General features: G+C 35.4%; 3 protein-coding genes and 1 pseudogene across 3 annotated transcripts; 2 read left to right on the top strand and 2 right to left on the bottom strand.

The window, feature by feature from the left end:
* The first annotated feature begins 524 nt into the window (after positions 1–524).
* On the top strand, positions 525–2923 carry LOC145615640 (uncharacterized; annotated as a pseudogene).
* Positions 2924–3623: 700 nt separating this feature from the next.
* On the bottom strand, positions 3624–6664 carry LOC145615255 (uncharacterized protein ycf20-like). The gene is made up of 5 exons (XM_081670321.1): positions 6412–6664; positions 5667–5893; positions 4669–5061; positions 4481–4584; positions 3624–4009 (listed from the first exon to the last, which is right to left on the bottom strand). The coding sequence occupies exons 2-4, from the start codon at positions 5864–5866 to the stop codon at positions 4578–4580; spliced, it is 600 nt and encodes a 199-aa protein (XP_081526447.1). The 5' UTR covers positions 5867–5893; positions 6412–6664; the 3' UTR covers positions 3624–4009; positions 4481–4577.
* A 999-nt stretch (positions 6665–7663) lies between these two features.
* Positions 7664–14332, top strand: LOC145613516 (methionine aminopeptidase 1A-like). The gene is made up of 17 exons (XM_081668633.1): positions 7664–7803; positions 7915–7998; positions 8755–8805; positions 9162–9335; positions 9519–9594; positions 9789–9836; positions 9908–9952; positions 10745–10844; positions 11530–11581; positions 11667–11708; positions 12185–12246; positions 12343–12441; positions 13160–13233; positions 13330–13399; positions 13556–13621; positions 13735–13823; positions 14140–14332. The coding sequence occupies exons 2-17, from the start codon at positions 7925–7927 to the stop codon at positions 14215–14217; spliced, it is 1200 nt and encodes a 399-aa protein (XP_081524759.1). The 5' UTR covers positions 7664–7803; positions 7915–7924; the 3' UTR covers positions 14218–14332.
* Positions 14333–16435: 2103 nt separating this feature from the next.
* LOC145615344 (uncharacterized) lies at positions 16436–18765 on the bottom strand. Its single transcript, XM_081670413.1, has 6 exons — positions 18407–18765; positions 18229–18288; positions 18040–18152; positions 17188–17256; positions 17010–17061; positions 16436–16747 (listed from the first exon to the last, which is right to left on the bottom strand). Exons 1-6 carry the CDS (start codon positions 18737–18739, stop codon positions 16625–16627), a joined length of 750 nt encoding a protein of 249 aa, XP_081526539.1. The 5' UTR covers positions 18740–18765; the 3' UTR covers positions 16436–16624.
* Positions 18766–23646: the final 4881 nt, after the last annotated feature.

The following is a 23646-nucleotide window of genomic DNA, read 5'->3' as shown; positions in this document are numbered from 1 at the left end:
ATATAGAATTTCATAGCATAAGTTCCATGTATCTATAGGCAATATGTAAGTAACTTTTTCCATTTGTCATGAAAAATCTTATAGAAGTTGAACATTATAGTAGTATTACAATTCTACAAAGCATAATCTACCATTAACCTATTTATCCAACAATACTGATTAACAAAACTTTACTAAACTAAACTAAACATTACTCGAAAGACTTAATAGTTATTGTTTGATGTATTTCGTAAATTCTAATTAGCTTAGTAACATTATAAGCAGAGAGCTTATTTAAGATCAAATTTCGTCTACGTCATTTGATCAGATCCGATCTCGCTAAATGCCCGATACCAAGTGAACCACCTCATAAACCAACTCAAAATCTTTAACATCAACCATTTTCCCTCCACTAAAGAAACTTAAATCAAATTTCGTCTATATTACTCTGTACTTGATTATGGTTCGACCTCGCTAAACGCCCCATGCCACCCTCATAAACCATTCTAAAACCCTGAGGCTTCCACCATCAAGAAAACACAACAATGGTGAAACAACTTCGTCTTCTCCTCCTAAAACCTCCACCATTTTTCACCTCTAACCCTTCAAAACCACCCTCTTCATTTTCTCTCTCCTCCCTTTCTTCACCTCCAACCGCCATTGAAACACAAACACCCACCTCACAAAACGACATGGAAAGGCAAGAATTGTAGCGCAAACTTTTTGTTCTAATCATGCGATCTCGATTCGACTCAGTTAAAGAACTCATCAAACCTCTCGTCACTTCCAAAACCCTCTTTTCTTCTCCCTCAGAGCTTTGCGCCGCATTTTCTCTCTCCAATCCTTCTCTAAAATGCTGTTTTTACAGTTTAGTTTTGTTCGCTTGTGCTGATTCTAAGCTCCCAGATGAAGCAATGGGGTTACTTCAGATTATTAGAAAAGATGGACATTTTCCTGCCATTAATGCTTTTAATAAGTTGCTTGATTGTTTGGTTTGCTCCCACCAATTTGATAAGGCGCTTAAGTTGTTTGATGATGCTTTGGATTCCGGTTTTCGGGTCGAGAAATTTGCATTTGGGAAGGCGATACAGTCTGCTATGAAGCTTGGGGAATTTGAGAGAGGTTTAGAGTTGGTGAATTTGATGAAGGGGAGAGGAATTGGTGTTAATGTGTTTATTTATAATGTTTTGATTAATGGGTTTTGTAAAGAAAAGAGGGTTAAGGAGGCACACCAACTGTTTGATGAAATGTGTCAGAGAAATTTGGTTCCGAGTCAGGTTACTTATAATACATTGATTGATGGGTATTGTAAGGTTGGGTGTTTGGAGGATGCTTTTAGTTTGAAGGAAAGGATGAAGGAAGATAATGTAGCTCCTAATTTGGTTACCTTCAATTCATTGCTAAATGGGTTGAGTAAGGCTCATAGAATGGAGGAAGTTGGCGGGGTATTGGAGGAGATGAAATCGCATGGTATCGTGCCAGACGGGTTTACTTGCACCATTTTGTTTGATGGGTATTCCAAGTGCGGTGATGCTGGTACAATGTTGGTTATATTGGATAACATGGAGTCTTTTGGTCTGAGGCCTACGTTTGTTACTTTTAATTCTCTGATCAAAAAGTTCTGTGAATCAGGAAACATGGAGGAGGCGGAGAAATGGTTGGAAAAGATGAGCGAAAAGGGAGTTGCTCCTACCGTTGAGACGTATAACATTTTCATTGATGGTTATGGTAGGAATCATATGATTGAAAGGAGTTTTGAGGTGTTGGGAAGTATGGAGAATCGTAGTTTAAAACCGGATGTAGTAACTTATGGCGCTCTGATAAATAGTCTTTGCAAAGAGGGTATGCTTCTTGAAGCTAAGGTTGTTATGGAGGATATGGTGGTTAGAGGGATTTCTCCAAATGCACAGATATATAACATGATTATTGCAGGTCAGTGCAATGCAGGGAAGCTGCAGGCTGCCTTTGGGTTATTAGATGAGATGTTGCGAAAGAATGTAGAGCCAACATTGGTTACTTATAATTCTCTTATTAATGGGTTATGCAAGAAGGGGAAATTACAGGAAGCTGAAGATCTTCTTCCAAAGATTATTGACAGAGGCTTGGTTCCTGATGTTATCACTTATAATTCTCTGATTCTCGGGTATGTTGGTGCTGGAAAAATCGCGAAATCCATAGAGTTGTATGATTCTATGAAGAAAAAAGGCATCAAACCAACCTTAAGCACCTATCATTCACTAATAAGTGTTGGCAGCAAAGTAGGCTTTTTGCTAGTAAATAAAATTTATGAAGAAATGTTGGCTTTCAATCTGAATCCTGATAGAGTTGTATATAATGCCCTTATTTATTCCAATGTGGAGCATGGAAACATTGAGAAGGGGCTTTCTTTGCATGATGAGATGACAAGCAAGGGAATCGAGCTTGACAAGATGACATACAATAGTTTGATTTTGGGCCACTTAAGGATGGGAGAACAGAAGAAGGTATTAGACCTAATCAATGATATGAAGGGTAAAGGAATTTTTCTAAAAGCTGATACTTACACTATACTAGTTGATGGACACTGCAAACTGAATGACTTTGATGGGGCATATGCTTGGTACCGAGAAATGGTTGATAAGGGTTTTCTCTTGGCTGTTAGCAAATGTAATGAGCTTGTAAGTGGCCTCAAAGAACGAGGAAGGATAGAAGAGGTCCAAATAATCTGCTCGGAAATGAGTGTGAAAGGGTTGGGTGACTGTAGCGTTGATGCAACTTTGTCTGCAGTTGCAAGCTCATAATTATGGCAAGCGGGCAGTGCAGTCTGAAGAGCATGTACAGAAGTGTATTATGATTAAGTTACCTGGAAAACCACTAACACAGGTACTCCATTATTTGTTTACTGAAATTTGCTGTGCCTTGAATCAAGGATGGCGATTTGGGGTTCCTCGTGATTTAAGAACCGCCTTTTTGGTTTGTCTGTAGGACTCTGTACATTAAAATATGTTGTTGATCTAGATACGAGAGTCAGCTCTCCATGCTCCCTTTATGCAAGCAAGATTTTGCAGTGTGGGCTTGTGGCCATTGTGTAGTTTTCACGTATCTGGATGATATCACCAATTCTGACCTTCACACGCCAATTGTGGTCTTCACACCAATTGTCCGTTTATTAAAGGACATGAATCCTGATATTTGTATCATTTCAAATAACTTTGCTGATCAGCTACAGCAACAGAATGAAAATGGAGTTACAGTAATATTAGCAGTGTAAGGCTCCATAACTGCTAATACTGGTGCTAAGAACCTTAGGATTTTCATGGGATTTGTACTTTGAAGCTCATGTAAATTGTAAATTGATTATATTTATGCCAGTGACTATAATTTACCCTGCCCCAACAAATAGATCTGTAAAGCTTTGTAATTTTTTCAGAGATATTGAAGTCAAGTTCTCAATTTGATTCACTTTGCAGCAAAGAACAGAACAAGAGATTAACATCTATGATTCATGACCTCATGGGAGCCATTGTCGAATTTTATTCCTTAATGGGAGCAATTGCAAATAACTAATACTCACCCACAAAAATAGATAATAGACAACTTTGAAATCTAGAGTGTTAAAGTTTGAATTGCAACTCTGATTTTTTTTTTTTTTTTTTTTTTTTTTTTTTTTTTTTTTTGAGAAAAGCAACTCTGAATTCCAAATATGTATAAATGATTTACAATGCATATCTTAAATACCTGGAAATTTGAATTCATTTTTACACAAAAAATAAACCAGCATATAAACATTTAGGTTATCACCTAACAATCAGAAGGCAAGGCAAATAATTTGCAACAAGATTTCGCCTTTTCTATACACATGCCTGTTAGCAACCTTTGTTTCAGCAATTCCTGCTAAGCTTAGCATCTTGCATCAGTATATATTACAAGCTTCGATGAAAAAACCCAGGTGCTGTAAAATTGTTTGTGAATCCATACATTCTTCATAAGTAGCAATTGACATACATTTCTCTTCTCGAATAAAGCTTCCCCGGAAAAACTCCGTTAAAACCTGCAAAACAGAAAACCATCAAATCCTCAGAACACCTTCTGTATATTATCATGTTAATATGGTTATTAGAGCGCCTAGAGGATATAGTGATACAAAAAAATCACCAAAGATGCAAAGAAGGGAAGTTTCAGTCACAATATTAGAGCAAATGGACAACATGGAGATATTAGATATTATTATGAATATTATGAATTGACCTGCTTAGTGGTAGTTAAGAAACTCAATCATCATTCACAGAATCAAATTTACGATTCAATAAATTCATGGCGATCAATATTACAATAGAATCACTTCCTAGAAACTTAGCTGCTTAGGTATATACTCCAATAAAATGAATTGCATTTACAATTGTGATCATGTAATGTGAGACCCTGTTACAGAGCCCTTATTGTGTATCCCAAGCCTACTGAGTGTTGCTTTGTTCTATTCCATCAATTGTCATAATTGAAGTGGGATGTCGAGAGGCCTTACCCTTGTGTCAACACCAATGTACATTCTGGCTATGTCTTAAACTGCTTTTCATAGTAATTCAAGGTCCTGTCTTCGAAAGAAGTTGACACGTGATACCTTAATACCTGAAATAAGGCTCAAACGTAATTAAAATGTGGGAAGTCTAGTATGGAAAATACAAGAAAAAGCATTCCCAAATAATTTCATACTTGAATGAATCCAAGAAAAGACCCAATGTAAGACCAGCTTTCCAGTAATTAAAAAGAACTATAAGGTTCCTGCTCCTGTCAAGCAAAGGTACAGAAGCTTTGTACATAAGAGCCCCAATACCCTCCACCACAGCAACAGCAACGGCAGCAGACATAATGTCCCAATCACCAGTTTGCCCAATTACTGTAGCAAAAGCAGTTGCGCAATAGAAACCCACCAAGAAAAAAAGAAACTTTTTAGGAAGATCTTTCCGGAACTCTCGAATTCGTGCATTTAATTTAGACTGAAGACTCTGAATTGTTTTAAGTAATCGAGTTCTTCCATCATCTCTGCCTGTTAGAGGATCCAATCCTTTGCCATCTGCACTGCTCTTAATGGACCAGTCCACTCTCCTGCAAACAAATTTTTTTTTTTTAATTAGGTATAATGAAAGCAGACATAACTTTAAATCACAATGATATGATAAACTAGAACTTCAGCAGTCGCTTTAGCTTAGAGCCGACTCTTCTGATCTTGTAATAGTGCTTGTTCACAATTCTGGTTATGATCCTTGCACTACACTATGATCTAATGCTAGACATTTATGGAACATTCAATCACAGACATGATTATTAATATCTCAACTCGTAGTTGCAACTTCAATCCGAAAGTGTTCATCACAGACATGATTATCAAGTTCTTAATTAACAAGATATGGCCTTCTGATCCCAATGTTCTACAGCCCCAAGGCCCCGGTCTCAATTCTTCCTTACAAACAATAAAGCCATGGTGAAGAACTCAGTTCAATGGAAAAAGCAAGCAATAGTAATATCTAGACCAATTGTTCTCTTATCTCTTATATATTATGATGACACAATTTTGTACAGAAACAAGAACATGACTTGGTGCATGATGCTAAGAATAACTCAAATACAAAGACAAATAAATATATCAAATTCCATCTAAAATAATTACTTGACACATAGCAAAAGTGACAGCAAGATCAGCAATAACTTACTTGCAGCTATCAATTTTACTGAGTTCCTTAACTTGTATAAAAGATAGTCTAAAATGACCCCCATTTCCATTTGATAATGCCAAATTCTGAAGTGAAGCAACAAGGATTCTGATCGAAAACCTGAAGTTTGAAATCTTTGTGGACGTCGGAATCACATTTATCGAACATTGGCGGAATCTAGTTCCAAATGTGAGTATCATGGAGACCCGTGCAATTCACCATCCACTCTATTAGTCAAAATACAAACATGTCAATTTTAAAAAAAAACAGTTCTGTCTAGCAATTATCAATATCTTAAACAACAGTCTAGCATCAATATAACATTCTGTCTGTTAGTCAAAATTACAAACAATTCTTGGCAACTCTTAAACAACAGTCTAGCATCAATATAATATTCTGTCTCAACACAGCAGAAAAGAGCATTATCTACTATAGTATACACCTAATACACAATATTCAAATTCTTAAAAATAAAAATACAAATAAGATGTGAACCATAAAATTAACAAAAATAGATAAGTTAAACTAGTTAGCTAATTATCCCATATGAACAAAATTTGCAGTAATTTATCAAAGATGAAAACTTTACAACATGAACAGATGCTTCCACAAATTCAATTTCACATCTCCAATAAAACCCCACAAATATTAAAAAAAAAAAAAAAAAAAAATGAAAATATCAAATAAAAAAACTGGAAATAAACCTGATACTTGGTATAACATTAAAAGGAAAATGGTTGCTTACCAATCGAAAAATGATGAAACCCAATTGGAGTGAAGGTTCCAAAAAGCAGTTATGATCATCTAATTGGCAAAACCCATATAATTATCTTCAAGGAAACTGAATTGAAAATGTAGCAAGATAGAGATAAAAAGGGCGGAGTTAACGACGGAGGAAAAGAAATTAGCGGCGTCGATGATGGTGAGAAGAGAGAGACTTCTGGTGAGAATTAACGAGTGAACACTAGCGGAGAAATGTGATTTGGGAAGCTTGAGCAACCAAGGCCTTTTTTTATTTTTTTATTTTTTTATTTTTTATTTTTTTTTTTTATAGAGAGAGCCACAAGGACGGGGTGAGAATCAGTCACAGATCACCTGAAATCGTGAAGGAAGCTTCAACCACTTGAGTTATCCCTTACTCTCACCATGGTTTGGTTTGATTGAACAAGGTTTGAGCCTTTGAGATAATAAAGAGGGGATTGAATTAATTACCTTGAAAACAAATCAACATTTTTGTTCTTATAAAAGGCATAATACTATATAATTTGTCAATCTTAATATGAAATAGATAATTGATTAAAAGTCATGTGTTTATTGAAGGAGATATAATGAAAATTTATTGATAAATCAATATACTGCTCAGAATTTGAAATAAAAATTCTTGTATTGTCTTTCACAAATAAAGTGACAATGTATCTTTGGATTAAGTAAAAAGTTGGCATTTGCTTAATATATCATTTTGGATGAAATACAAAATTAATGAATAATAAATACATATGGAGTATCTAGTATCTACCAACAATTACTTCATTTTACTTCAACCTGAGTAGTTAATTTTTTTAATCCACAAATCACGCTCTTTATAGTTTTACAACTCATACACAAATCACAAGTTCCCTGATCTAATACTACGTAGTTTAACTTTAACCAGTACTGTCAAACCAAAAAAAATGTTCAACTAAATTTTAATTTCATACTTCCTCTGTTCTTTTTTACCTTGACCTGTTTCTTTTATCACGTTTGTCAATGCAAAATTTGACGATCAACAACTTTGATTCCCCATAAGTAAAATATATAAAAGTTATATATTATGATGTACTTATTGAGACAAATTCACAAAGATACAACATAAATACGTTTTTCCGTACATATTATTCACAAAAAAGTCAAAAAAGGAGTGATAAATAGTGTAAAAGTCAGGTCAAGTAAAAAAGACTGGAAAAAGCAGTAAAATAAATAAAATAAAATAAAAATTTTCTTGTATTTTACAGTTTTCATCCTCCTCCCCGGCAACCTTGACTCGACTGCTTCAACCCTAATTGCCCCTCCTTCTCTCTCTTCCCTATTTCCTCCACTCCCCATTTTTCAATTTATTCTTTTTTATACTTTATAATTTTTCAATTCAATTAAACATCAGGTATACCCAGAAAATAAAAAGGATTTGTGTATGATATATCTTATGTTTTCGTGTTAGTTTTCTGGGTGCTTATTTTTTTGTTCTAATTCAATCTTAATCAAATTTTGACAGTCAAATAACAATGGCGAATGATGGGTCTGAAGCAAAGGATTCGGCTTTATTGTGTTCTCGATGCTCCAAACCTGCTCATCTTCAGTATGATTATTATTGTTTTTGCCCCTTTTTAATTCTAGTTAAAAATTTGTTTTTTTTTTTTTTTTTTTTTTTTTTGGTTTCTTGATTATTTGAATGCGCCCCATTTTAATTTACATTGTTTTAACATTGATTTGTAGACTTCTAGCTTCTTTTTTTTTTTTTTTCCTTCTCTCTTTCTGATTAAGGTTTGTTTGAGTTAATTTATTGTAAAAAACAGTTTTGTGAAATGGAGAAAGGGAATCGTTCATTAACTTATACTTCATATTACTTTACGGGGCGTTTGGTTTGAGTGATAGGGATAGCAGGGTGGGATGAGGATATAGAATCGACTAGGGAGGGAGCGGGGGCGGGGGCGGGGGCGGGGATGGAGAGAGAACTAGAGGAATAAGGGGATAAGTATAAAACAATTTCATTAAATTAACTCATATTCTTTTATAAACGAAGTAGTAAATTATTATTAATAAAATTATTGAGGTCCATAGATATTGTAGACAAGCCTACTAAGTAATTTTTTGCAAGGAAGGTGATCTTTTAATGCTTATTGGGGTTGTGAATAGGGAATACCAACATCATTATGCATGACACCGAAAACATACCTTTGAAGTTCAAACTATTGTGTAACGATCAATGAGTAACTAACATACATTCCAGATCTGCTTGTGTCAATTTTGTGGTATACTATAGCTTTCAAAGATTATTTAACAAATGAGTGTAAAGTATGAGCTCAATTCAACTTGTATTATTAAATTTTTGCAGGTGTCCAAAATGTGTACAATTGAAGCTCCCAAAGGAAGGTGCTGCTTTCTGGTAATTATCTATCTTTTTTTTTTTTTTTTTTCCTACTATAACATAGTCAAATTCACATGGGGCTTTGTTTGTGACTTAGTAATTACGAGTATATTCTACTTGGAAGCTTTAATTATGTCATTGCACTTAGCTCTCTAAGCCTTATCTATTACGGAGTATAAATCTTCAAGACTTTGGAGAATGAGAGGGTGGTGGGGCTTGAGGGGTGGGGGTATTACTTTGAGAAGGATGTTCCTGCCATTACTGACTTTCTGGCATCCTTGCTTTCAAGGGTGCATAGATAAAATGGTTGATTTATAATCATGTTATTCTATTTATTTTTAGCCTGTTGATTGACAAACGTTTACCGATTGTAGTTCCCAGGAGTGTTTCAAGGAATCTTGGAGCTCTCATAAATTGGTGCATTCAAAGGCAAATGCATCTTCTTTACAGACTGATGCTGCTGGGGACAAAAATAGTGATGGTTGGCTTTATTGCTTACGAAAAGGACAATCTCGGACTTCAAAACTTCCGTATTTCGATTGGACAGGGTATCATGTGAACATTACTCTTTGTGGATACATTTCTGATTACAGCCCTTCTTTTTACGTAATTATCTTGTATATGTTTATACTATGAGTTACTGTTACTGTGGTTATGAATGAAAACACGCATCTTGCTGTTGACATCTCATATTTTTGACCTTTACTGAACTGCAACCTTTTCCTGTGTAGATCATTAAGGCCGTACCCCATATCAAGTTACCGTACTGTACCAAAGCACATTGAGCTACCTGATTGGGCTATGGATGTAAGTTTTTCTTTCTATTGTCAACAAGTGTATGTCCCCTGAATGTTGGTTTTTACAGTTACGGGCGATGAGACTATGATGACCCCTTGGAGATCCCTGTTTTCCTTTGTGTACCAATATATGAACTCTGGTATTTATGAATCTGCAACTTATGAAGTCTTTATGAGATATTAAGATGCTTTTAATACATATAGGGTATCCCCAAGATTGAGCCTGAGAGCAACCTGCAGCACATTGTCGAGGTATGCTTTATTTTTTATTTTTTAATTTTTATTATCCTTTTCTGTTATCTTATTGACTTGTTATTTTGAAGATTAAAACTCCAGAGCTGATACAGAGAATGAGGGAGACTTGCAAAGTAAGTTCATTTTGTTAATTTAGGTTTTTGTTGTTAAGTACTTAGAAATTTTTCGCTTTTTACAGAGTGCTCCTTGGTTTATATATAACTTTTGTTTGTTACTGTAAACATCTTGCTTCCTGAATTTTTTGCTTTTTAAAGAGTGCTCCATCTCTGCGAGGTAGTGCTTATAAACTGAAAATCCCATGAGGTTGTCTTTGTGATGATGCAAAGCATTTTGTCTCTTTTGTTTCATACAAAGTATCTTCTTAGATGGAAGATATGTTTGATACAAGTCTGATTACTAATTTAAAGTGTTAGCTTATGATATCTTATGAAAGCTATAGACTAGAGTGGATTTGTTTCTAAGCATCTGTATAATCACATGTGTGGGTAACCTTACTGGAGAATGATAAGTTTACATCTAACGTTGATCTTAGTGAAACTGCATTAGGTTCACTATTCTAGATCAATTGTGTCGTTAGTGGTTTTGCAAGCCTATTAACCCTATTTCGTGTGACATTGTATATATTAGCTTACCCTTGAATAATGGTTTCCATCCTAGATGCCTTGTGTATTGTTTACTACCACCTTCCAGTGGTGGTCGGGTAGGGGTATTGGATAGTTGATTGTCTGTGGAATAGTGTAAGACGTTACTATCCTCTCGGTTAGCTAGCATTCGTGGACTGACTGTTCACCTTTGGTAGGGAGTCTTGGCTAGGTCTTGATGCTATTTACAATCAGCTTACCGATACTCTCTTGCCCTTTTCCATTTGATTTGCTAAACTGAACTCTGATAATCGCTGTCTCCAGATTGCTAGGGAGGTTTTGGATGCGGCTGCACGTATTATTCGACCAGGCATTACAACAGATGAGATTGATCGAGTAGTCCATGAAGCTACTGTAGCTGCAGGTTTGTGTTGATTCATGACAGGAATTAAATAAGCTGTACTGTCCTTTGTATACCCCCCCCCCCCCCCCCCCCTTCTGGCACTGGAAAGAGCAAGTTTCTCATATGTATTTCTCACCTATTTCTTTTAAATCACATGCATTTTTTTTGTTTGCTAATTTGCTGTACATCTGGAGATCCAAGGCAGACATCAAAAGTATTTAACTGGATGATGTAAGAGAATTTTGACCTGTTAGGATTTTCACACCATTGAGGAAAGGGAGCTGTCACTCTTTCCTGTCCAGATTAGGGGCCATCATGTTCCTGACTTTTTCAAATTTTGCGTTCAACTCTCCACCTAAATCTTTTTTATTAGCTATATGAGTTTTCTTAGGAAAAAGAAGTCTGGTAATATTTCAGTTTCACTTATAAACATGCAATTTGGGGGGGAAATGTTTTGAGATTCCTACTTTAAGTTTCTTGTGTTTTTGAAATCCTGTTTTTAAAATTTTTGTCAAGAAAATCCTTTAAAGTTAAGGAGATTTGTATGATGGGATACATACATACCAGTGCTTGAAATTTGATACCATTTTTGTGACCAACATCGTACTTTATGTCTTATGAAGCTGTGAGTATGTATGAGAATCTTATATTATTCATCAATGCATCTTATGGTTATATGACTTCCTTTTTCTTTTAATGGATGTAGGAGGCTATCCTTCTCCATTAAATTATCATTTCTTTCCGAAATCCTGCTGCACGTAGGTACTTTTACATGTTAACTTTCTTTGAACTTGATTGAGTTTGTGACACCTGTAACTTATATGAAATCTGTCTGCTCTGTAGGTCTGTTAATGAAGTCATTTGCCATGGGATACCTGATGCCAGGTATGTCCCCAGTGCCCCAGTTCTTTCAAATTAGACTTAACCTATGACTTTATGCCTTTGCTTGGTAGCTTTTCTTCTTCTTCTTCTTCTTTTTTTTTCCTGCTACTGGTGTAGAGTAATGTCAGGTGTTGGCAACTTAGTAGACTTTCTTACTCTATTTACTTCCCTCACCCCCCATCTCATCTCACCCTTCTCCACTCCTTCCAAAGAAAATAGATAGAAAGATGTAAAGATAAATCACTCCACATAGCTGCAATTATAAGTTTTTGTTTTAACTTTATTTGAAAAGTGTCAATATTAGTCTTTGATATTAAAGCGTGAACTTGCATATCATTCATCTTGATTTTTTGGGGGTGATTATGTTTGATAACATTTTTCTGTTCTTGCTATTTAATAGCGACCATTTTATTTGATCCGCAAATGGTTATGTCAGTTTTAAGTGCTTTTATAATGGCTATTGAACTCAATTGTTTCAGAGTATTAGAAGATGGTGATATTGTAAACGTTGATGTCACTGTTTACTACAAAGGAGTTCATGGTAAGAATTATGTTCCTTGTACGCTGTTTAACTTGTGATTCAACAAGCTCACTGGGGGTTGGTGTGCTGAATGCTGCCTGCTTGAATTATTTGCAGGTGATCTGAATGAGACCTATTTTGTTGGAAATGTTGATGAAGCATCACAAAAGCTGGTCCAGTGTACATATGAGTGCCTGGAGAAAGCAATTTCTATAGGTTAGTGCTGAGTACATAGAACACATGTCTTAAAAAAAAAATTGCTTAGAACCCATGCAATAACATAACAAGTTGCGCCTTTACTCTTAAAATTAAATTCTTGACAGTCAATTTCTCAGATAAAGTAACTAACACTCTTAACGAAATTTATAAACTTTTGAATGAAAATTGGATTTTCAACTTTTATCCAGAAATTGCTTTAATATATTGATTGGCCTTATTTCTGTGTGGAACTTGGAGATTGTATCCTCTTTTATCTGTTCTGGTTATTTTGAGTGGCCAAGATCTCATCCTAAGGAGAACAGATATAAAGAACCGCAACTTTACCATTTCCTCTGCCTAATAACATTATCAAGTCCTTTGAAAGCTGAAATTAAACATTTTCAGCATTGAGATAGCATCTAAGCCAACAACTTGACAGGAGTGCAGTAGCAACTGACAATTGTAATTGACTTTATTTTATTCTTTTGCACGTAAAGCCCATTCTTTCCACCGCAATTTGGAAAGTAATGGCAATTATGAGATGAAATACTGTTGCCTTCTAAGTTCTCACCCTTGTTATTATACTCCTCTTTTGCTGATCAGATGGGGGAATTAGGGAGGCTTCATTTCTTGTTATACTAAAATAAAGCATCCAAGAAATCTTTGCACTCACATTTTGATTATTAAGGCACTCTTGGGAGTTTATGTTTACATTCTCTGCTGTTGTTGCTTTTAGTGAAGCCTGGCATGAGATTTCGAGAAGTTGGAGAGGTCATAAATCGACATGCATCTATGTCAGGGTTCTCTGTGGTATGTGCCTACCTAAACTAGTTACTTTAAGTTTTAATTGCTAGTTCAGTATTCTAAACAATAACTTATGTTTTTCTTTTATCATGACAAATACAGGTTAAGTCGTACTGTGGTCATGGAATTGGAGAGCTTTTCCACTGTGCTCCGAATATTCCTCATTATGCGAGTATCCTTGAATAATAACCAATCAGTCTTGTTAATTATGTATTCCATAATTTACTACAATATAATCTTATGCAATGTTGATCTTTTCTGTTCAGCTGGGTTACTACAGAACAAACTTTATTGCAGCCATTATAAATGACTTCCTTAACGAAAGCAGGAAATAAAGCTGTTGGCGTGATGAAGGCTGGACAGACCTTCACGATAGAACCAATGATCAATGCAGGTACTGTAATGCAACCATCTGTTTATTGCTTCTCTAATCTCGTTTTATGTATGATTAGTGATTTGCTAGCTTTCATTGTCAAGATAAAAATATTTATCCACTTATTCTTGTAGGGGTGTGGCGTGACAGAATGTGGCCCGATGGTTGGACTGCTGTTACTGCAGATGGGAAGCGCAGTGCTCAGTTTGAGCATACTTTACTGGTATGTATTATGACCAGGGCATGGACCATGCTATATTTCTTTCACCTGTCATTCTTGAAAGTACCCTGTGAATTTTTCTCTGATTCTAGGGGTTCTTTTCTTGATCAAATCATACTATTTTCTCTGTATTCGATTCATTGTATTGACAACATGCAATTTATAAGATATATTTAAATCTGCCTTCTCATTTTCAAAATTAGTCTTACGATTTTGTTGCATTGCCCTCAACACGAATCTCTTGTAAACTTTGAAGTTGTTAAAAGCTAAAAGCCTCCAAATACTTTTTGATATATTCCCTGAATTTGTTATTATGCAGGTGACGGAAACTGGAGTTGAAGTTCTGACGGGACGATTACCTACATCTCCGAACGTATTCCCTTGGCACAAAGCTTGAAACTTTTCCAAACTAATCAAGAGCAGCAATGATTTTTCTTGTCTTTTTTTTTTCACAGATTTCAAATAGAAATTATATTCTCATTCGAATTTTGTATACATTTTATTTTTAGTCATATTGGCAAGATTTAGACTCGTTTCGTATTTATATCAATCTTTACTTAATGAGGTTTTTTTTTTTTAATATATTTATAAAAATAAAGGTTTGATTTAACGGGACGTTGTCTTAGCTTTATGTTCCACACTTTTTCAAGAATAATAAATTGCTACTCCAATCACGCAATATACTTGCTACAACTTTTCACCTCGACCAAATAAATTCGATACTACTGAGTATTATATTAAATTAAGCTGACTATGCTTTTGCTAAACATTATTCGATCAAGGCTATAAACTATAAAATTGAATGGACGGAATAAAACAAATCACAAACTCTATTTTGAATAATTCTTATACTTGGTACATTTTAACAGATAAATATTAAATTCACATGTGTAGTTCTAAGAAAATGTAAGATCTCCACTAAAAATTATGGAAAATACATGATTAAGAAAAATAATATTGTGACACAACAAAAACCCTTGTTCTTGGATTGTATTCTAGTGTTGCAATTCCAATTGGTTTGCCCAAACAACTTGATTATTATCTCCTTGACCATACTTAGCTAACTCCGCTTCGATATCAAAATCTGAACCAAACATGTCTTGCATTGATATCACGTCATTACCAGAACCTGATTCGTCGTCTTCGTGACCTTATTGCATTTGATCACCCACGCATACAACTTGATTAGTATCTTCTTCGATATCAAAATCTGAACCAACCAACTCTTGTAATTCTTGATTGACGACGTGACCTTGTTGCATTTCATCAACTTGATTATTATTATTATGTCCCTCACTAGACCACTTTGCTGACTCCGGTGCAAGATCACAGTCTGAACCATACAAATAATCTTGTACTGATAACATGTTATCACCACAACCTAATTGCTCATTATCCACATAATCTTCTTGTACATTATTATTATCAACGGGAACCCCGACTTGTTGGTTAAAGATTTCGGCATAAGAAATTCCTTTTTCTTGAACATCAACATTATCATTGTTTTCTTCAACAACAACATTATCATAGTTTTCTTCAACAACAACATTATCAATGTTAGTAGTATTACTAACACTAACACTACGTAGTCTTTTTTGTCTAATTGTAGAGGGTTTCTTGGTGATCCGACAAAGAACATAGTTGTTCATATTATTAATCTTCTCCTCCAACACTTTACTTGTAAACTCACACATACTCCATTCAACTCCGTTGCTTGTCGACTCCATGAACTTTAACAGCTTTCGAAACCCAATGACTTCCTCTTGGCCAGTACTAGCATTCTTGACCACAACCGGATCACTTCTTTGAAGTTTCCAAGTACCATGTTTACCCGCAGTTCGTATTCTATTCTTGACACGATTATAATCTTTGTTACTCGACACGTTCTTGGGCATTGTAAAGAAATACCGAACTGTATCCTCTTCTTCACGCTCCGATTCTCCGAAAGAGTCAAAAACAGTTGATGGATGATCAGCATTTTCACCGAAGATATTATCAACAAGAGGCATCCTTGGAAAAGATGAAGAAACACCATATATTGCTCTTCTCCAAATATAATGGTTAATCAGCTCATCGTCCTTGGGGTTGAAACGATAACCGGGTGGTAGTTTAAACATGATTCACTAATGAATACGAGAAGATGTAAAACGAAGAAAAAGAATAGGAATTGCTACGTAGAGGTTTATTATGAGTTTATATGATAAGAGGGAGGAGGTTTATTTAAGAGGTTTATATAATACGAGTAGTTACGTAGAGAAAGAAACTGCTACTATGAGTTTATGTCTTTGTGATGAGTTTATATAATAAGAGAGGAAATCCGTTGAGAAAGAGGAAATCCGTTAACACAATAACTAATCTATTTTTTTTATTTAAGGAAATAACTAATATAATTTTTAAGATAAATTTTTGAGGGAATTTTTAAGATAAACTTCTATGCTCATCTTTTTTTAAAAAAAATTTCAGTTAAATACATAGTATATTTTTCCCTCGCACCTAAAGAAGAAAAAAAAAAAAAAAAAAAGAGTTCTTTTTTTTTTTTTTTTTTTTTTTTGTGAAATAAGCAATCATCTTAAAATAAATTAAATATTTATTTTTAAAAAAACATCAAATATAGATGAGCTTTTTTAAATTTTTTATTTTTTTGTTTTTGTGAAATAAGCAATCATCTTAAGATGAATAATTATTTTTAAAAAAACATCAATAGATCTCTATTATGCTCTCCACCTTCAAGGCAGAAGGCAGTACGAGTCTGTTCATAGAAACTGGTGTGGTATATAAGTTGTGGGAGTGCTCCATAATGCAATTCAAAAGAAGAAATCATCGTCTTCTGGCGGACCCTTCTGAATCTTTTCTTGTAATTCCAATTGCTTTGGCCATACAAGTTCAATTCCTTCACCCGACTTGGAGAAATATCTCTCCAACACCATCTATTTGAAGTAAAACAATGGAGTAAGATATGCGATAAATTAATAATAACACAACAACTAAACCAAAACCAAAACCAAAACCTTATTCCTGAAAGGGCTATTATGCGATCAATCAAAAATAAAAAAGGCACTTTTTGCAAAAATAAATACGGTGTAGTTGAATAGTCTCTAATTAGCAACAAAATATTCACCCGGTCACTGAAGGTTAAAGTGAATGATGGAAAAAGAATGTACGAAGGCAATAAAATGCTGTTAACTGTACCATTGCAGAATAGGCATCGATTTTTCCATGACGTGTAGACTTGTTGACACCCCTGAAGGAATTAAAGGAGTATCCGTCAATTCAATCATAAACCTTCATAGTTGTTCGAAAGAAAAGAAAAAAAAAGTGTCCTGTATATCACTATATCACACATAAGGCACAGTAGCAAAACACTCACAGGTTGATCATTCGATCCATTGCTTCGACTGATGTGCCATATTCATCCTGCAAATAAACCCTCCAGCCCCTTAATATCACAGAAGGAGTGTCAATAAGTCATCGATATCTCAGCCACAAAGAATCAGTACAAATATACCATCCCAATATGTCAGTTGTAAGTTTTGAGTTAGCAGAATAGATTTTAATCAACAGCTAAGCACAGCTCCTAACTCGAGTCAGAATGTTAATCAAAGGCAAAATCAGTGAATCTCAGACAAGTTTTAGCAACAAGACCTCTGCAAGGACAGCAACAACTTATACATCTTCAAAATGAATGTAATCTTAAAGCACATCACTAAGTTCCAGTCCTTGATTGATATGTACTCAATTTATAAGCTGAAGAGGTAGCTGGTGGAGTCATTATCACAACAAATAAATTATTCAGGATACAATACACCCTTCACCAAAGATTACTATCGCAACAAAATTCAAAACGAAGAAGATAAATTAAGGTCACCAGTTGGCTCCACTCGATCTTTCAAGCTAACACTAACACCAACATAAAAGAAAAGTGTAATAGAATGTAAATAACTTATCAACAAAAAAATCTATCAACAATATCAATTACAATACGACCACACTATACTTGAATCATAGCCAAACCCATTTCTACATTATAGCAAATGTGACATCCAAAGATATTTTCTATAAATTGGTGTCAAAACCCATCATAAAATAAGCCGGTTTAATTGTTGATACATCGTGGATATCAATTAGCTTAGTTGATTAATGTCTTGCGGCCACATCATTTTCCTTTGCGGCTCCTTAATAATACACACACACACACAAAAAAAATGATAAATGAAATCACCTCTCAGCAGCCCTGACAGCCAACCTTCCAGCAACACTACGAACTTTGTTGGATTGGGGAGTCTCATTTCCATCACTTGACTTCGGCAATCCAATTATAAATTCATCTACTTCCTATAATTTTATTAAACCAAACTTCAACAACAATTTAAAAATCATGAAGATAATAGTAAACCCCTACAAAAATTACCTCTTTTTCTGCAATTTCAATAAGTTGAAGCTCAAGCTTCTGCCCTCTCAAATTCAACACCTAAAAATGAAAGGGAAAAAAAACCATTAATAAACACACAAAATAAAGAAAACCCAGAATACAAAAAACAGAATTTTGCAGAAAAAATAAAAATAAAAAAATGGGGGTATTATATTACAGTTAAAGGGCGAAAGGAGAAGCCTTTGCTAAGGGCAAGACCAGTATGAGACAATCCCAAATCTATGCCTAAGCTGAAACCTCCTCTCCAAAGTGGGTCTTGTTTTCTACGAAGGGCATTTGGGGGAATTTCGCAGCTCAAGGGTAGTGACCCTCTTATTGTAGCTCCATTGAAATTAAGGGATTTACAGGGTATTTGCAGAGAAGAAATTGAGAAATTGGTGATTTTATTTTGAAGATTAAACAAGGTTGAGGAATTGGGTACTTGGAATTGGAGGGAAGGTTGGAGTTTGTAGGGTAAGAAAGGTTGGAGGGGTATTATTTGAATTGCCATTGAAAATGTATAAAGAATTAGGGAACGAGAACATGAAATGAAATAAAGGGGCATGACCTCATAGAAAGCAAGCATAGATTGTGCAATTTTTAGGGTAAAATAGTAATTTTATGTTGTTTAATTTTGTTGAAAAAAAATTTACCCCCTCCGACCCTTTATACAATGTCTCTTTTGAGCAGTTATTCCTCACATAATAAAAAGAAAGAGACATTGTACTAAGGGACGGAGGGAGTACTTTGTAATTGTTTAGTTCTAATTTCTTATCTTTTCATCATATTTATACAGCTGGGAATGTCGTTGCTCATTTAACCATAATATTACTTTCTATTAATGGGGTTAACTTAACATATACTTGTAAAACGCTTTCCCAAGAAGGTATCATAGCCTTGACAGAATTTGATTTAATTAATTAATGAAAGCTACTCTCTTGCAATATCTCCCTACTTCAATTTTTTTTTTTCTTAAAAGTTAATTCTACATATTAAATCCTCATAAACCTAATTAATCATCTTTAAGGTGGTAAGTCTATCCACACTTTTTGAGGAAATTTTGAGGTTTCGGGGCCTGGTGGCAAAAAGTGTTGAGATCTTAGGGGATATATCTTGGGGTCATATAATGCCGTTTGAAACCATATATGATCATCAGATGTTGTCATAAACGTACGTCGTAGGCTTCAGTTTACGAAATCAATGCAAGTTGTAAACGGGTAAAATGACCGTTTAAGGGCATATTGGATGGTTTCACTGACCCAATTGGAAACCCGGAGGCTATTAGGGACCACGGTAAACATCTTGACAATTTTTTATTCCGGCTGAAAAAAGGTTTTAAATTACAAAATTGAAGGCTACAATCCAAACTTTTTGAGGAAATTTTGGGGTTTTGGGCCCTGTAGCGAAAAGCCTTGAGACCTTAAGGGATACATCTCGGCATCATATCATGCCGTTTGAAACCATATATGATCATTATATGTTGTCATAAATGTTCGTGGTAGGCTTGAGATTACGAAATCGGTGCAAGTTACAAACGGGTAAAATGACCGTTTCATGACATATTGGATGGTTCCACCGACCTAATTGAACTCCCGAAGGGTATTATGGACCATGGTAAACATCTCGACAATTTTTATTTCTGACCGAAAAAGGGTCTAAAAATTACAAAATCCAAGGCTATAATCCATGCTTTATGATGAAATTTTGAGATTTCGAGGTCGGTGGCGAAAAGTGTTGAGACCCTAGGGATATATCTTGGTGTCATATAATGCCGTTTGAAGCCATATATGATCATTATATGTTAACACAAACATCCGTGGAAGGCTTGAGTTTACGAAATCACTACAAGTTGTGAACAGGTAAAATAATTGTCTAACAACATATTGGATGGTTCCACCGACCCAATTGGACTCACGGAGGGTATTAGGGACCATAGTAAACATCCTGACAATTTTTATTTTCAGGCGAAAAAATGTCAAAATATTACAAAATTGAAAGCTATTATCCACGCTTTTTGAGGAATTTTTGATGTTACGGGGTCCGGTGGTGAAAAGTCTTGAGACCTTAGGGGATACATCTTAGGGTCATATAATAACGTTTGGAACCATATATGACCATTATATGTTGTAAAAAATGGTCGTGGTAGACTTCAGTTCACGATATCAGAGCAAGTTTGAAAATGGTAAATTGACCGTTTTAAGGCATATTGGATAGATCCACCCATTGAATTGGACTCCCGGAGGGTATTAGATACTATGGTAAACATCTCGGCAATTTTTATTTCCGGGCGAAAAAATGTCAAAAAATTCCAAAATTGAAGGCTATATCCACGCTTTTTGAGAAATATTTTATGTTACGGAGTTTGGTGGCGAAAAGTCTTGAGACCTTAGGGGATACATCTTAGGGTCATATTATGACGTTTGGAACCATATATGACCATTACATGTTGTAAAAAATAGTTGTGGTAGGCTTCAGTTTACGAAAGTACAAGTTTGGAACGGGTAAATTGACCGTTTTAAGGCATATTGGATGGTTCCACCCATTGAATTGGACTCCCGGAGGGTATTAGTTACTATGGTAAACATCTCGGCAATTTTTATTTCCGGACAAAAAATGTCAAAAAATTCCAAAATTGAAGGCTATTATCCACGCTTTTTGAGAAATTTTTGATGTTACGGGGTCCGGTGGCGAAAAGTCTTGAGACCTTAGGGGATACATCTTAGGGTCATATTATGACGTTTGGAACCATATATGACCAATACATGTTGTAAAAAATGGTCGTGGTAGGCTTTAGTTTACGAAATAAGTGCAAGTTTGGAACAGGTAAATTGACCGTTTTAAGACATATTGGATGGTTCCACCCATTGAATTGGACTCCAAGAGGTTATTAGGAACTATGGTAAACATCTCGACAATTTTTATTTTCGGGCGAAAAAATGTCAAAAATCCCAAAATTGAAGGCTATTATCCACGCTTTTTGAGGAATTTTTGAGGTGACGGGGTCCGGTGGCGAAAAGTCTTGAGACCCTAGGGGATACATCTTAGGATCATATATTGCCGTTTGGAACCATATATGATCTTTATATGTTGTCATAAATGTCCGTGTTAGGCTTGAGTTCACGATATCAAAGCAAGTTTGGAACGGGTAAATTGACCATTTAAAGACATATTGGATTCTTCCACCTATTGAATTGGACTCCCGGAGGGCATTAGATACTATGGTAAACATCTCGGAAATTTTTATTTCCGGGCGAAAAAATGTCAAAAAATTCCAAAATTGAAGGCAATTATCCACGCTTTTTGAGGAATTTTTTATGTTACGGAGTTTGGTGGCGAAAAGTCTTGAGACCTTAGGGGATACATCTTAGGGTCATATTATGACGTTTGGAACCATATATGACCATTACATGTTGTAAAAAATGGTTGTGGTAGGCTTCAGTTTACGAAATCGGTGCAAGTTTGGAAAGGGTAAATTGACCGTTTTAAGGCATATTGGATGGTTCCACCCATTGAATTGGACTCCTGGAGGGTATTAGGTACTGGTAAACATCTCGGCAATTTTTATTTCCGAACAAAAAATGTCAAAAAATTCCAAAATTGAAGGCTATTATCCACGCTTTTTGAGAAATTTTTGATATTACGGGGTCCGGTGGCGAAAAGTCTTGTGACCTTAGGGGATACTTCTTATGGTCATATTATGACGTTTGAAACCATATATGACCAATACATGTTGTAAAAAATGGTCGTGGTAGGCTTCAGTTTACGAAATCAATGCAAGATTGGAACGGGTAAATTGACCGTTTTAAGGCATATTAGCTGGTTCCACCCATTGAATTGGACTCCCGGAGGTTATTAGGAGCTATGGTAAACATCTAGGCAATTTTTATTTTGGGGCGAAAAATTGTCAAAAATTCCAAAATTTAAGGTTATTTATTATCCACGTACGCTTTTTGAGGAATTTTTGAGGTGACGGGGCCCGGTGACGAAAAGTCTTGAGACCCTAGGGGATACATCTTAGGATCATATAATGCCGTTTGGAATCATATATGATCTTTATTTGTTGTCATAAGTGTCCGTGTTAGGCTTGAGTTCACGAAATCAGAGCAAGTTTGGAACGGGTAAATTGACCATTTAAAGACATATTGGATTGTTCCACCTATTGAATTGGACTCCAGGAGGGTATTAGATACTATGGTAAACATCTCGGCAATTTTTATTTCCGGGCGAAAAAATGTCAAAAAATTCCAAAATTGAAGGCTATTATCCACGCTTTTTGAGGAATTTTTTATGTTACGGAGTTTGGTGGCGAAAAGTCTTGAGACCTTAGGGGATACATCTTAGGGTCATATTATGACGTTCGGAACCATATATGATCATTACATGTTGTAAAAATTGGTTGTGGTAGGCTTCAGTTTACGAAATCGGTGCAAGTTTGGAACGGGTAAATTGACCGTTTCAAGGCATATTGGATGGTTCCACCCATTGAATTGGACTCCCGGAGGATATTAGGTACTATGGTAAACATCTCGGCAATTTTTATTTCCGGACAAAAATGTCAAAAAATTCTAAAATTGAAGGCTATTATCCACGCTTTTTGAGAAATTTTTGGTGTTACGGGGTCCGGTGGCGAAAAGTCTTGAGACCTTAGGGGATACATCCTAGGGTCATATTATGACGTTTGGAATCATATATGACCAATACATGTTGTAAAATATGGTCGTGGTAGGCTTCAGTTTACAAAATCGGTGCAAGTTTGGAACGGGTAAATTGATCGTTTTAAGGCATATTGGATGGTTCCACCCATTAAATTGGACTCCCGGAGGTTATTAGGAACTATGGTAAACATCTCGGCAATTTTTATTTCCAAGCGAAAAAATGTCAAAAATTCCAAAATTGAAGGCTATTATCCACGCTTTTTGAGGAATTTTTGAGATGACGGGGTCCGGTGGCGAAAAGTCTTGAGACCCTAGGGGATACATCTTAGGATCATATGATGCCGTTTGGAACCATATATGTCCGTGTTAGGCTTGAGTTCACGATATCAGAGTAAATTTGGAACGGGTAAATTGACCATTTAAAGGCATATTGGATTGTTCCACCCATTGAATTGGACTCCTGGAGGGGTATAAGGGACCATGGTAAACATCTTGGAAAATATTATTTACGAGCGAAAAAAGGTCAAATATTACAAAATTGAAGGCTATAATCCAAGCTTTTTGATGAAATTTTGAGGTTTCGAGGCCTAATGGCGAAAAGCCTTGAGACCCTAAGGGTACATCTCAGGGTCATATAATGTCGTTTGAAACCATCTATGATCATCAGATGTTGTCATAACCGTCCGTGGTAGGCTTGAGTGTACGAAATCACTAGTTGAAACGGGTAAAATGACCGTTTAAGGGCATATTGGATGGTTCCACC

Source organism: Chenopodium album, chromosome 25 (assembly GCF_948465745.1).
Source record: "Chenopodium album chromosome 25, dcCheAlbu1.1, whole genome shotgun sequence".
In the NCBI taxonomy this organism is placed as follows: Eukaryota; Viridiplantae; Streptophyta; class Magnoliopsida; order Caryophyllales; family Amaranthaceae; genus Chenopodium; species Chenopodium album.
Note: the sequence above shows the minus strand (reverse complement) of the source record. Positions and strands in the feature narration are given on the sequence as shown.

What these genes read in the sequence shown, in the direction of transcription:
- LOC145613516 (XM_081668633.1), top strand. Translation starts at nt 7,925, where the DNA reads ATGGCGAATGATGGGTCTGAAGCAAAGGATTCGGCTTTATTGTGTTCT. An exon ending in GAATGAGGGAGACTTGCAAA is followed by an intron (nt 9,953 to 10,744) that starts GTAAGTTCATTT and finishes CGCTGTCTCCAG; the next exon opens with ATTGCTAGGGAGGTTTTGGA. An exon ending in TTACTACAAAGGAGTTCATG is followed by an intron (nt 12,247 to 12,342) that starts GTAAGAATTATG and finishes AATTATTTGCAG; the next exon opens with GTGATCTGAATGAGACCTAT.
- LOC145615344 (XM_081670413.1), bottom strand. Translation starts at nt 18,739, where the DNA reads ATGGCAATTCAAATAATACCCCTCCAACCTTTCTTACCCTACAAACTC. An exon ending in ATGGATCGAATGATCAACCT is followed by an intron (nt 17,062 to 17,187) that starts GTGAGTGTTTTG and finishes TAATTCCTTCAG; the next exon opens with GGGTGTCAACAAGTCTACAC. An exon ending in TCGATGCCTATTCTGCAATG is followed by an intron (nt 16,748 to 17,009) that starts GTACAGTTAACA and finishes TACTTCAAATAG; the next exon opens with ATGGTGTTGGAGAGATATTT.
- LOC145615255 (XM_081670321.1), bottom strand. Translation starts at nt 5,866, where the DNA reads ATGATACTCACATTTGGAACTAGATTCCGCCAATGTTCGATAAATGTG. An exon ending in AGTAAAATTGATAGCTGCAA is followed by an intron (nt 5,062 to 5,666) that starts GTAAGTTATTGC and finishes ATTTGTTTGCAG; the next exon opens with GAGAGTGGACTGGTCCATTA.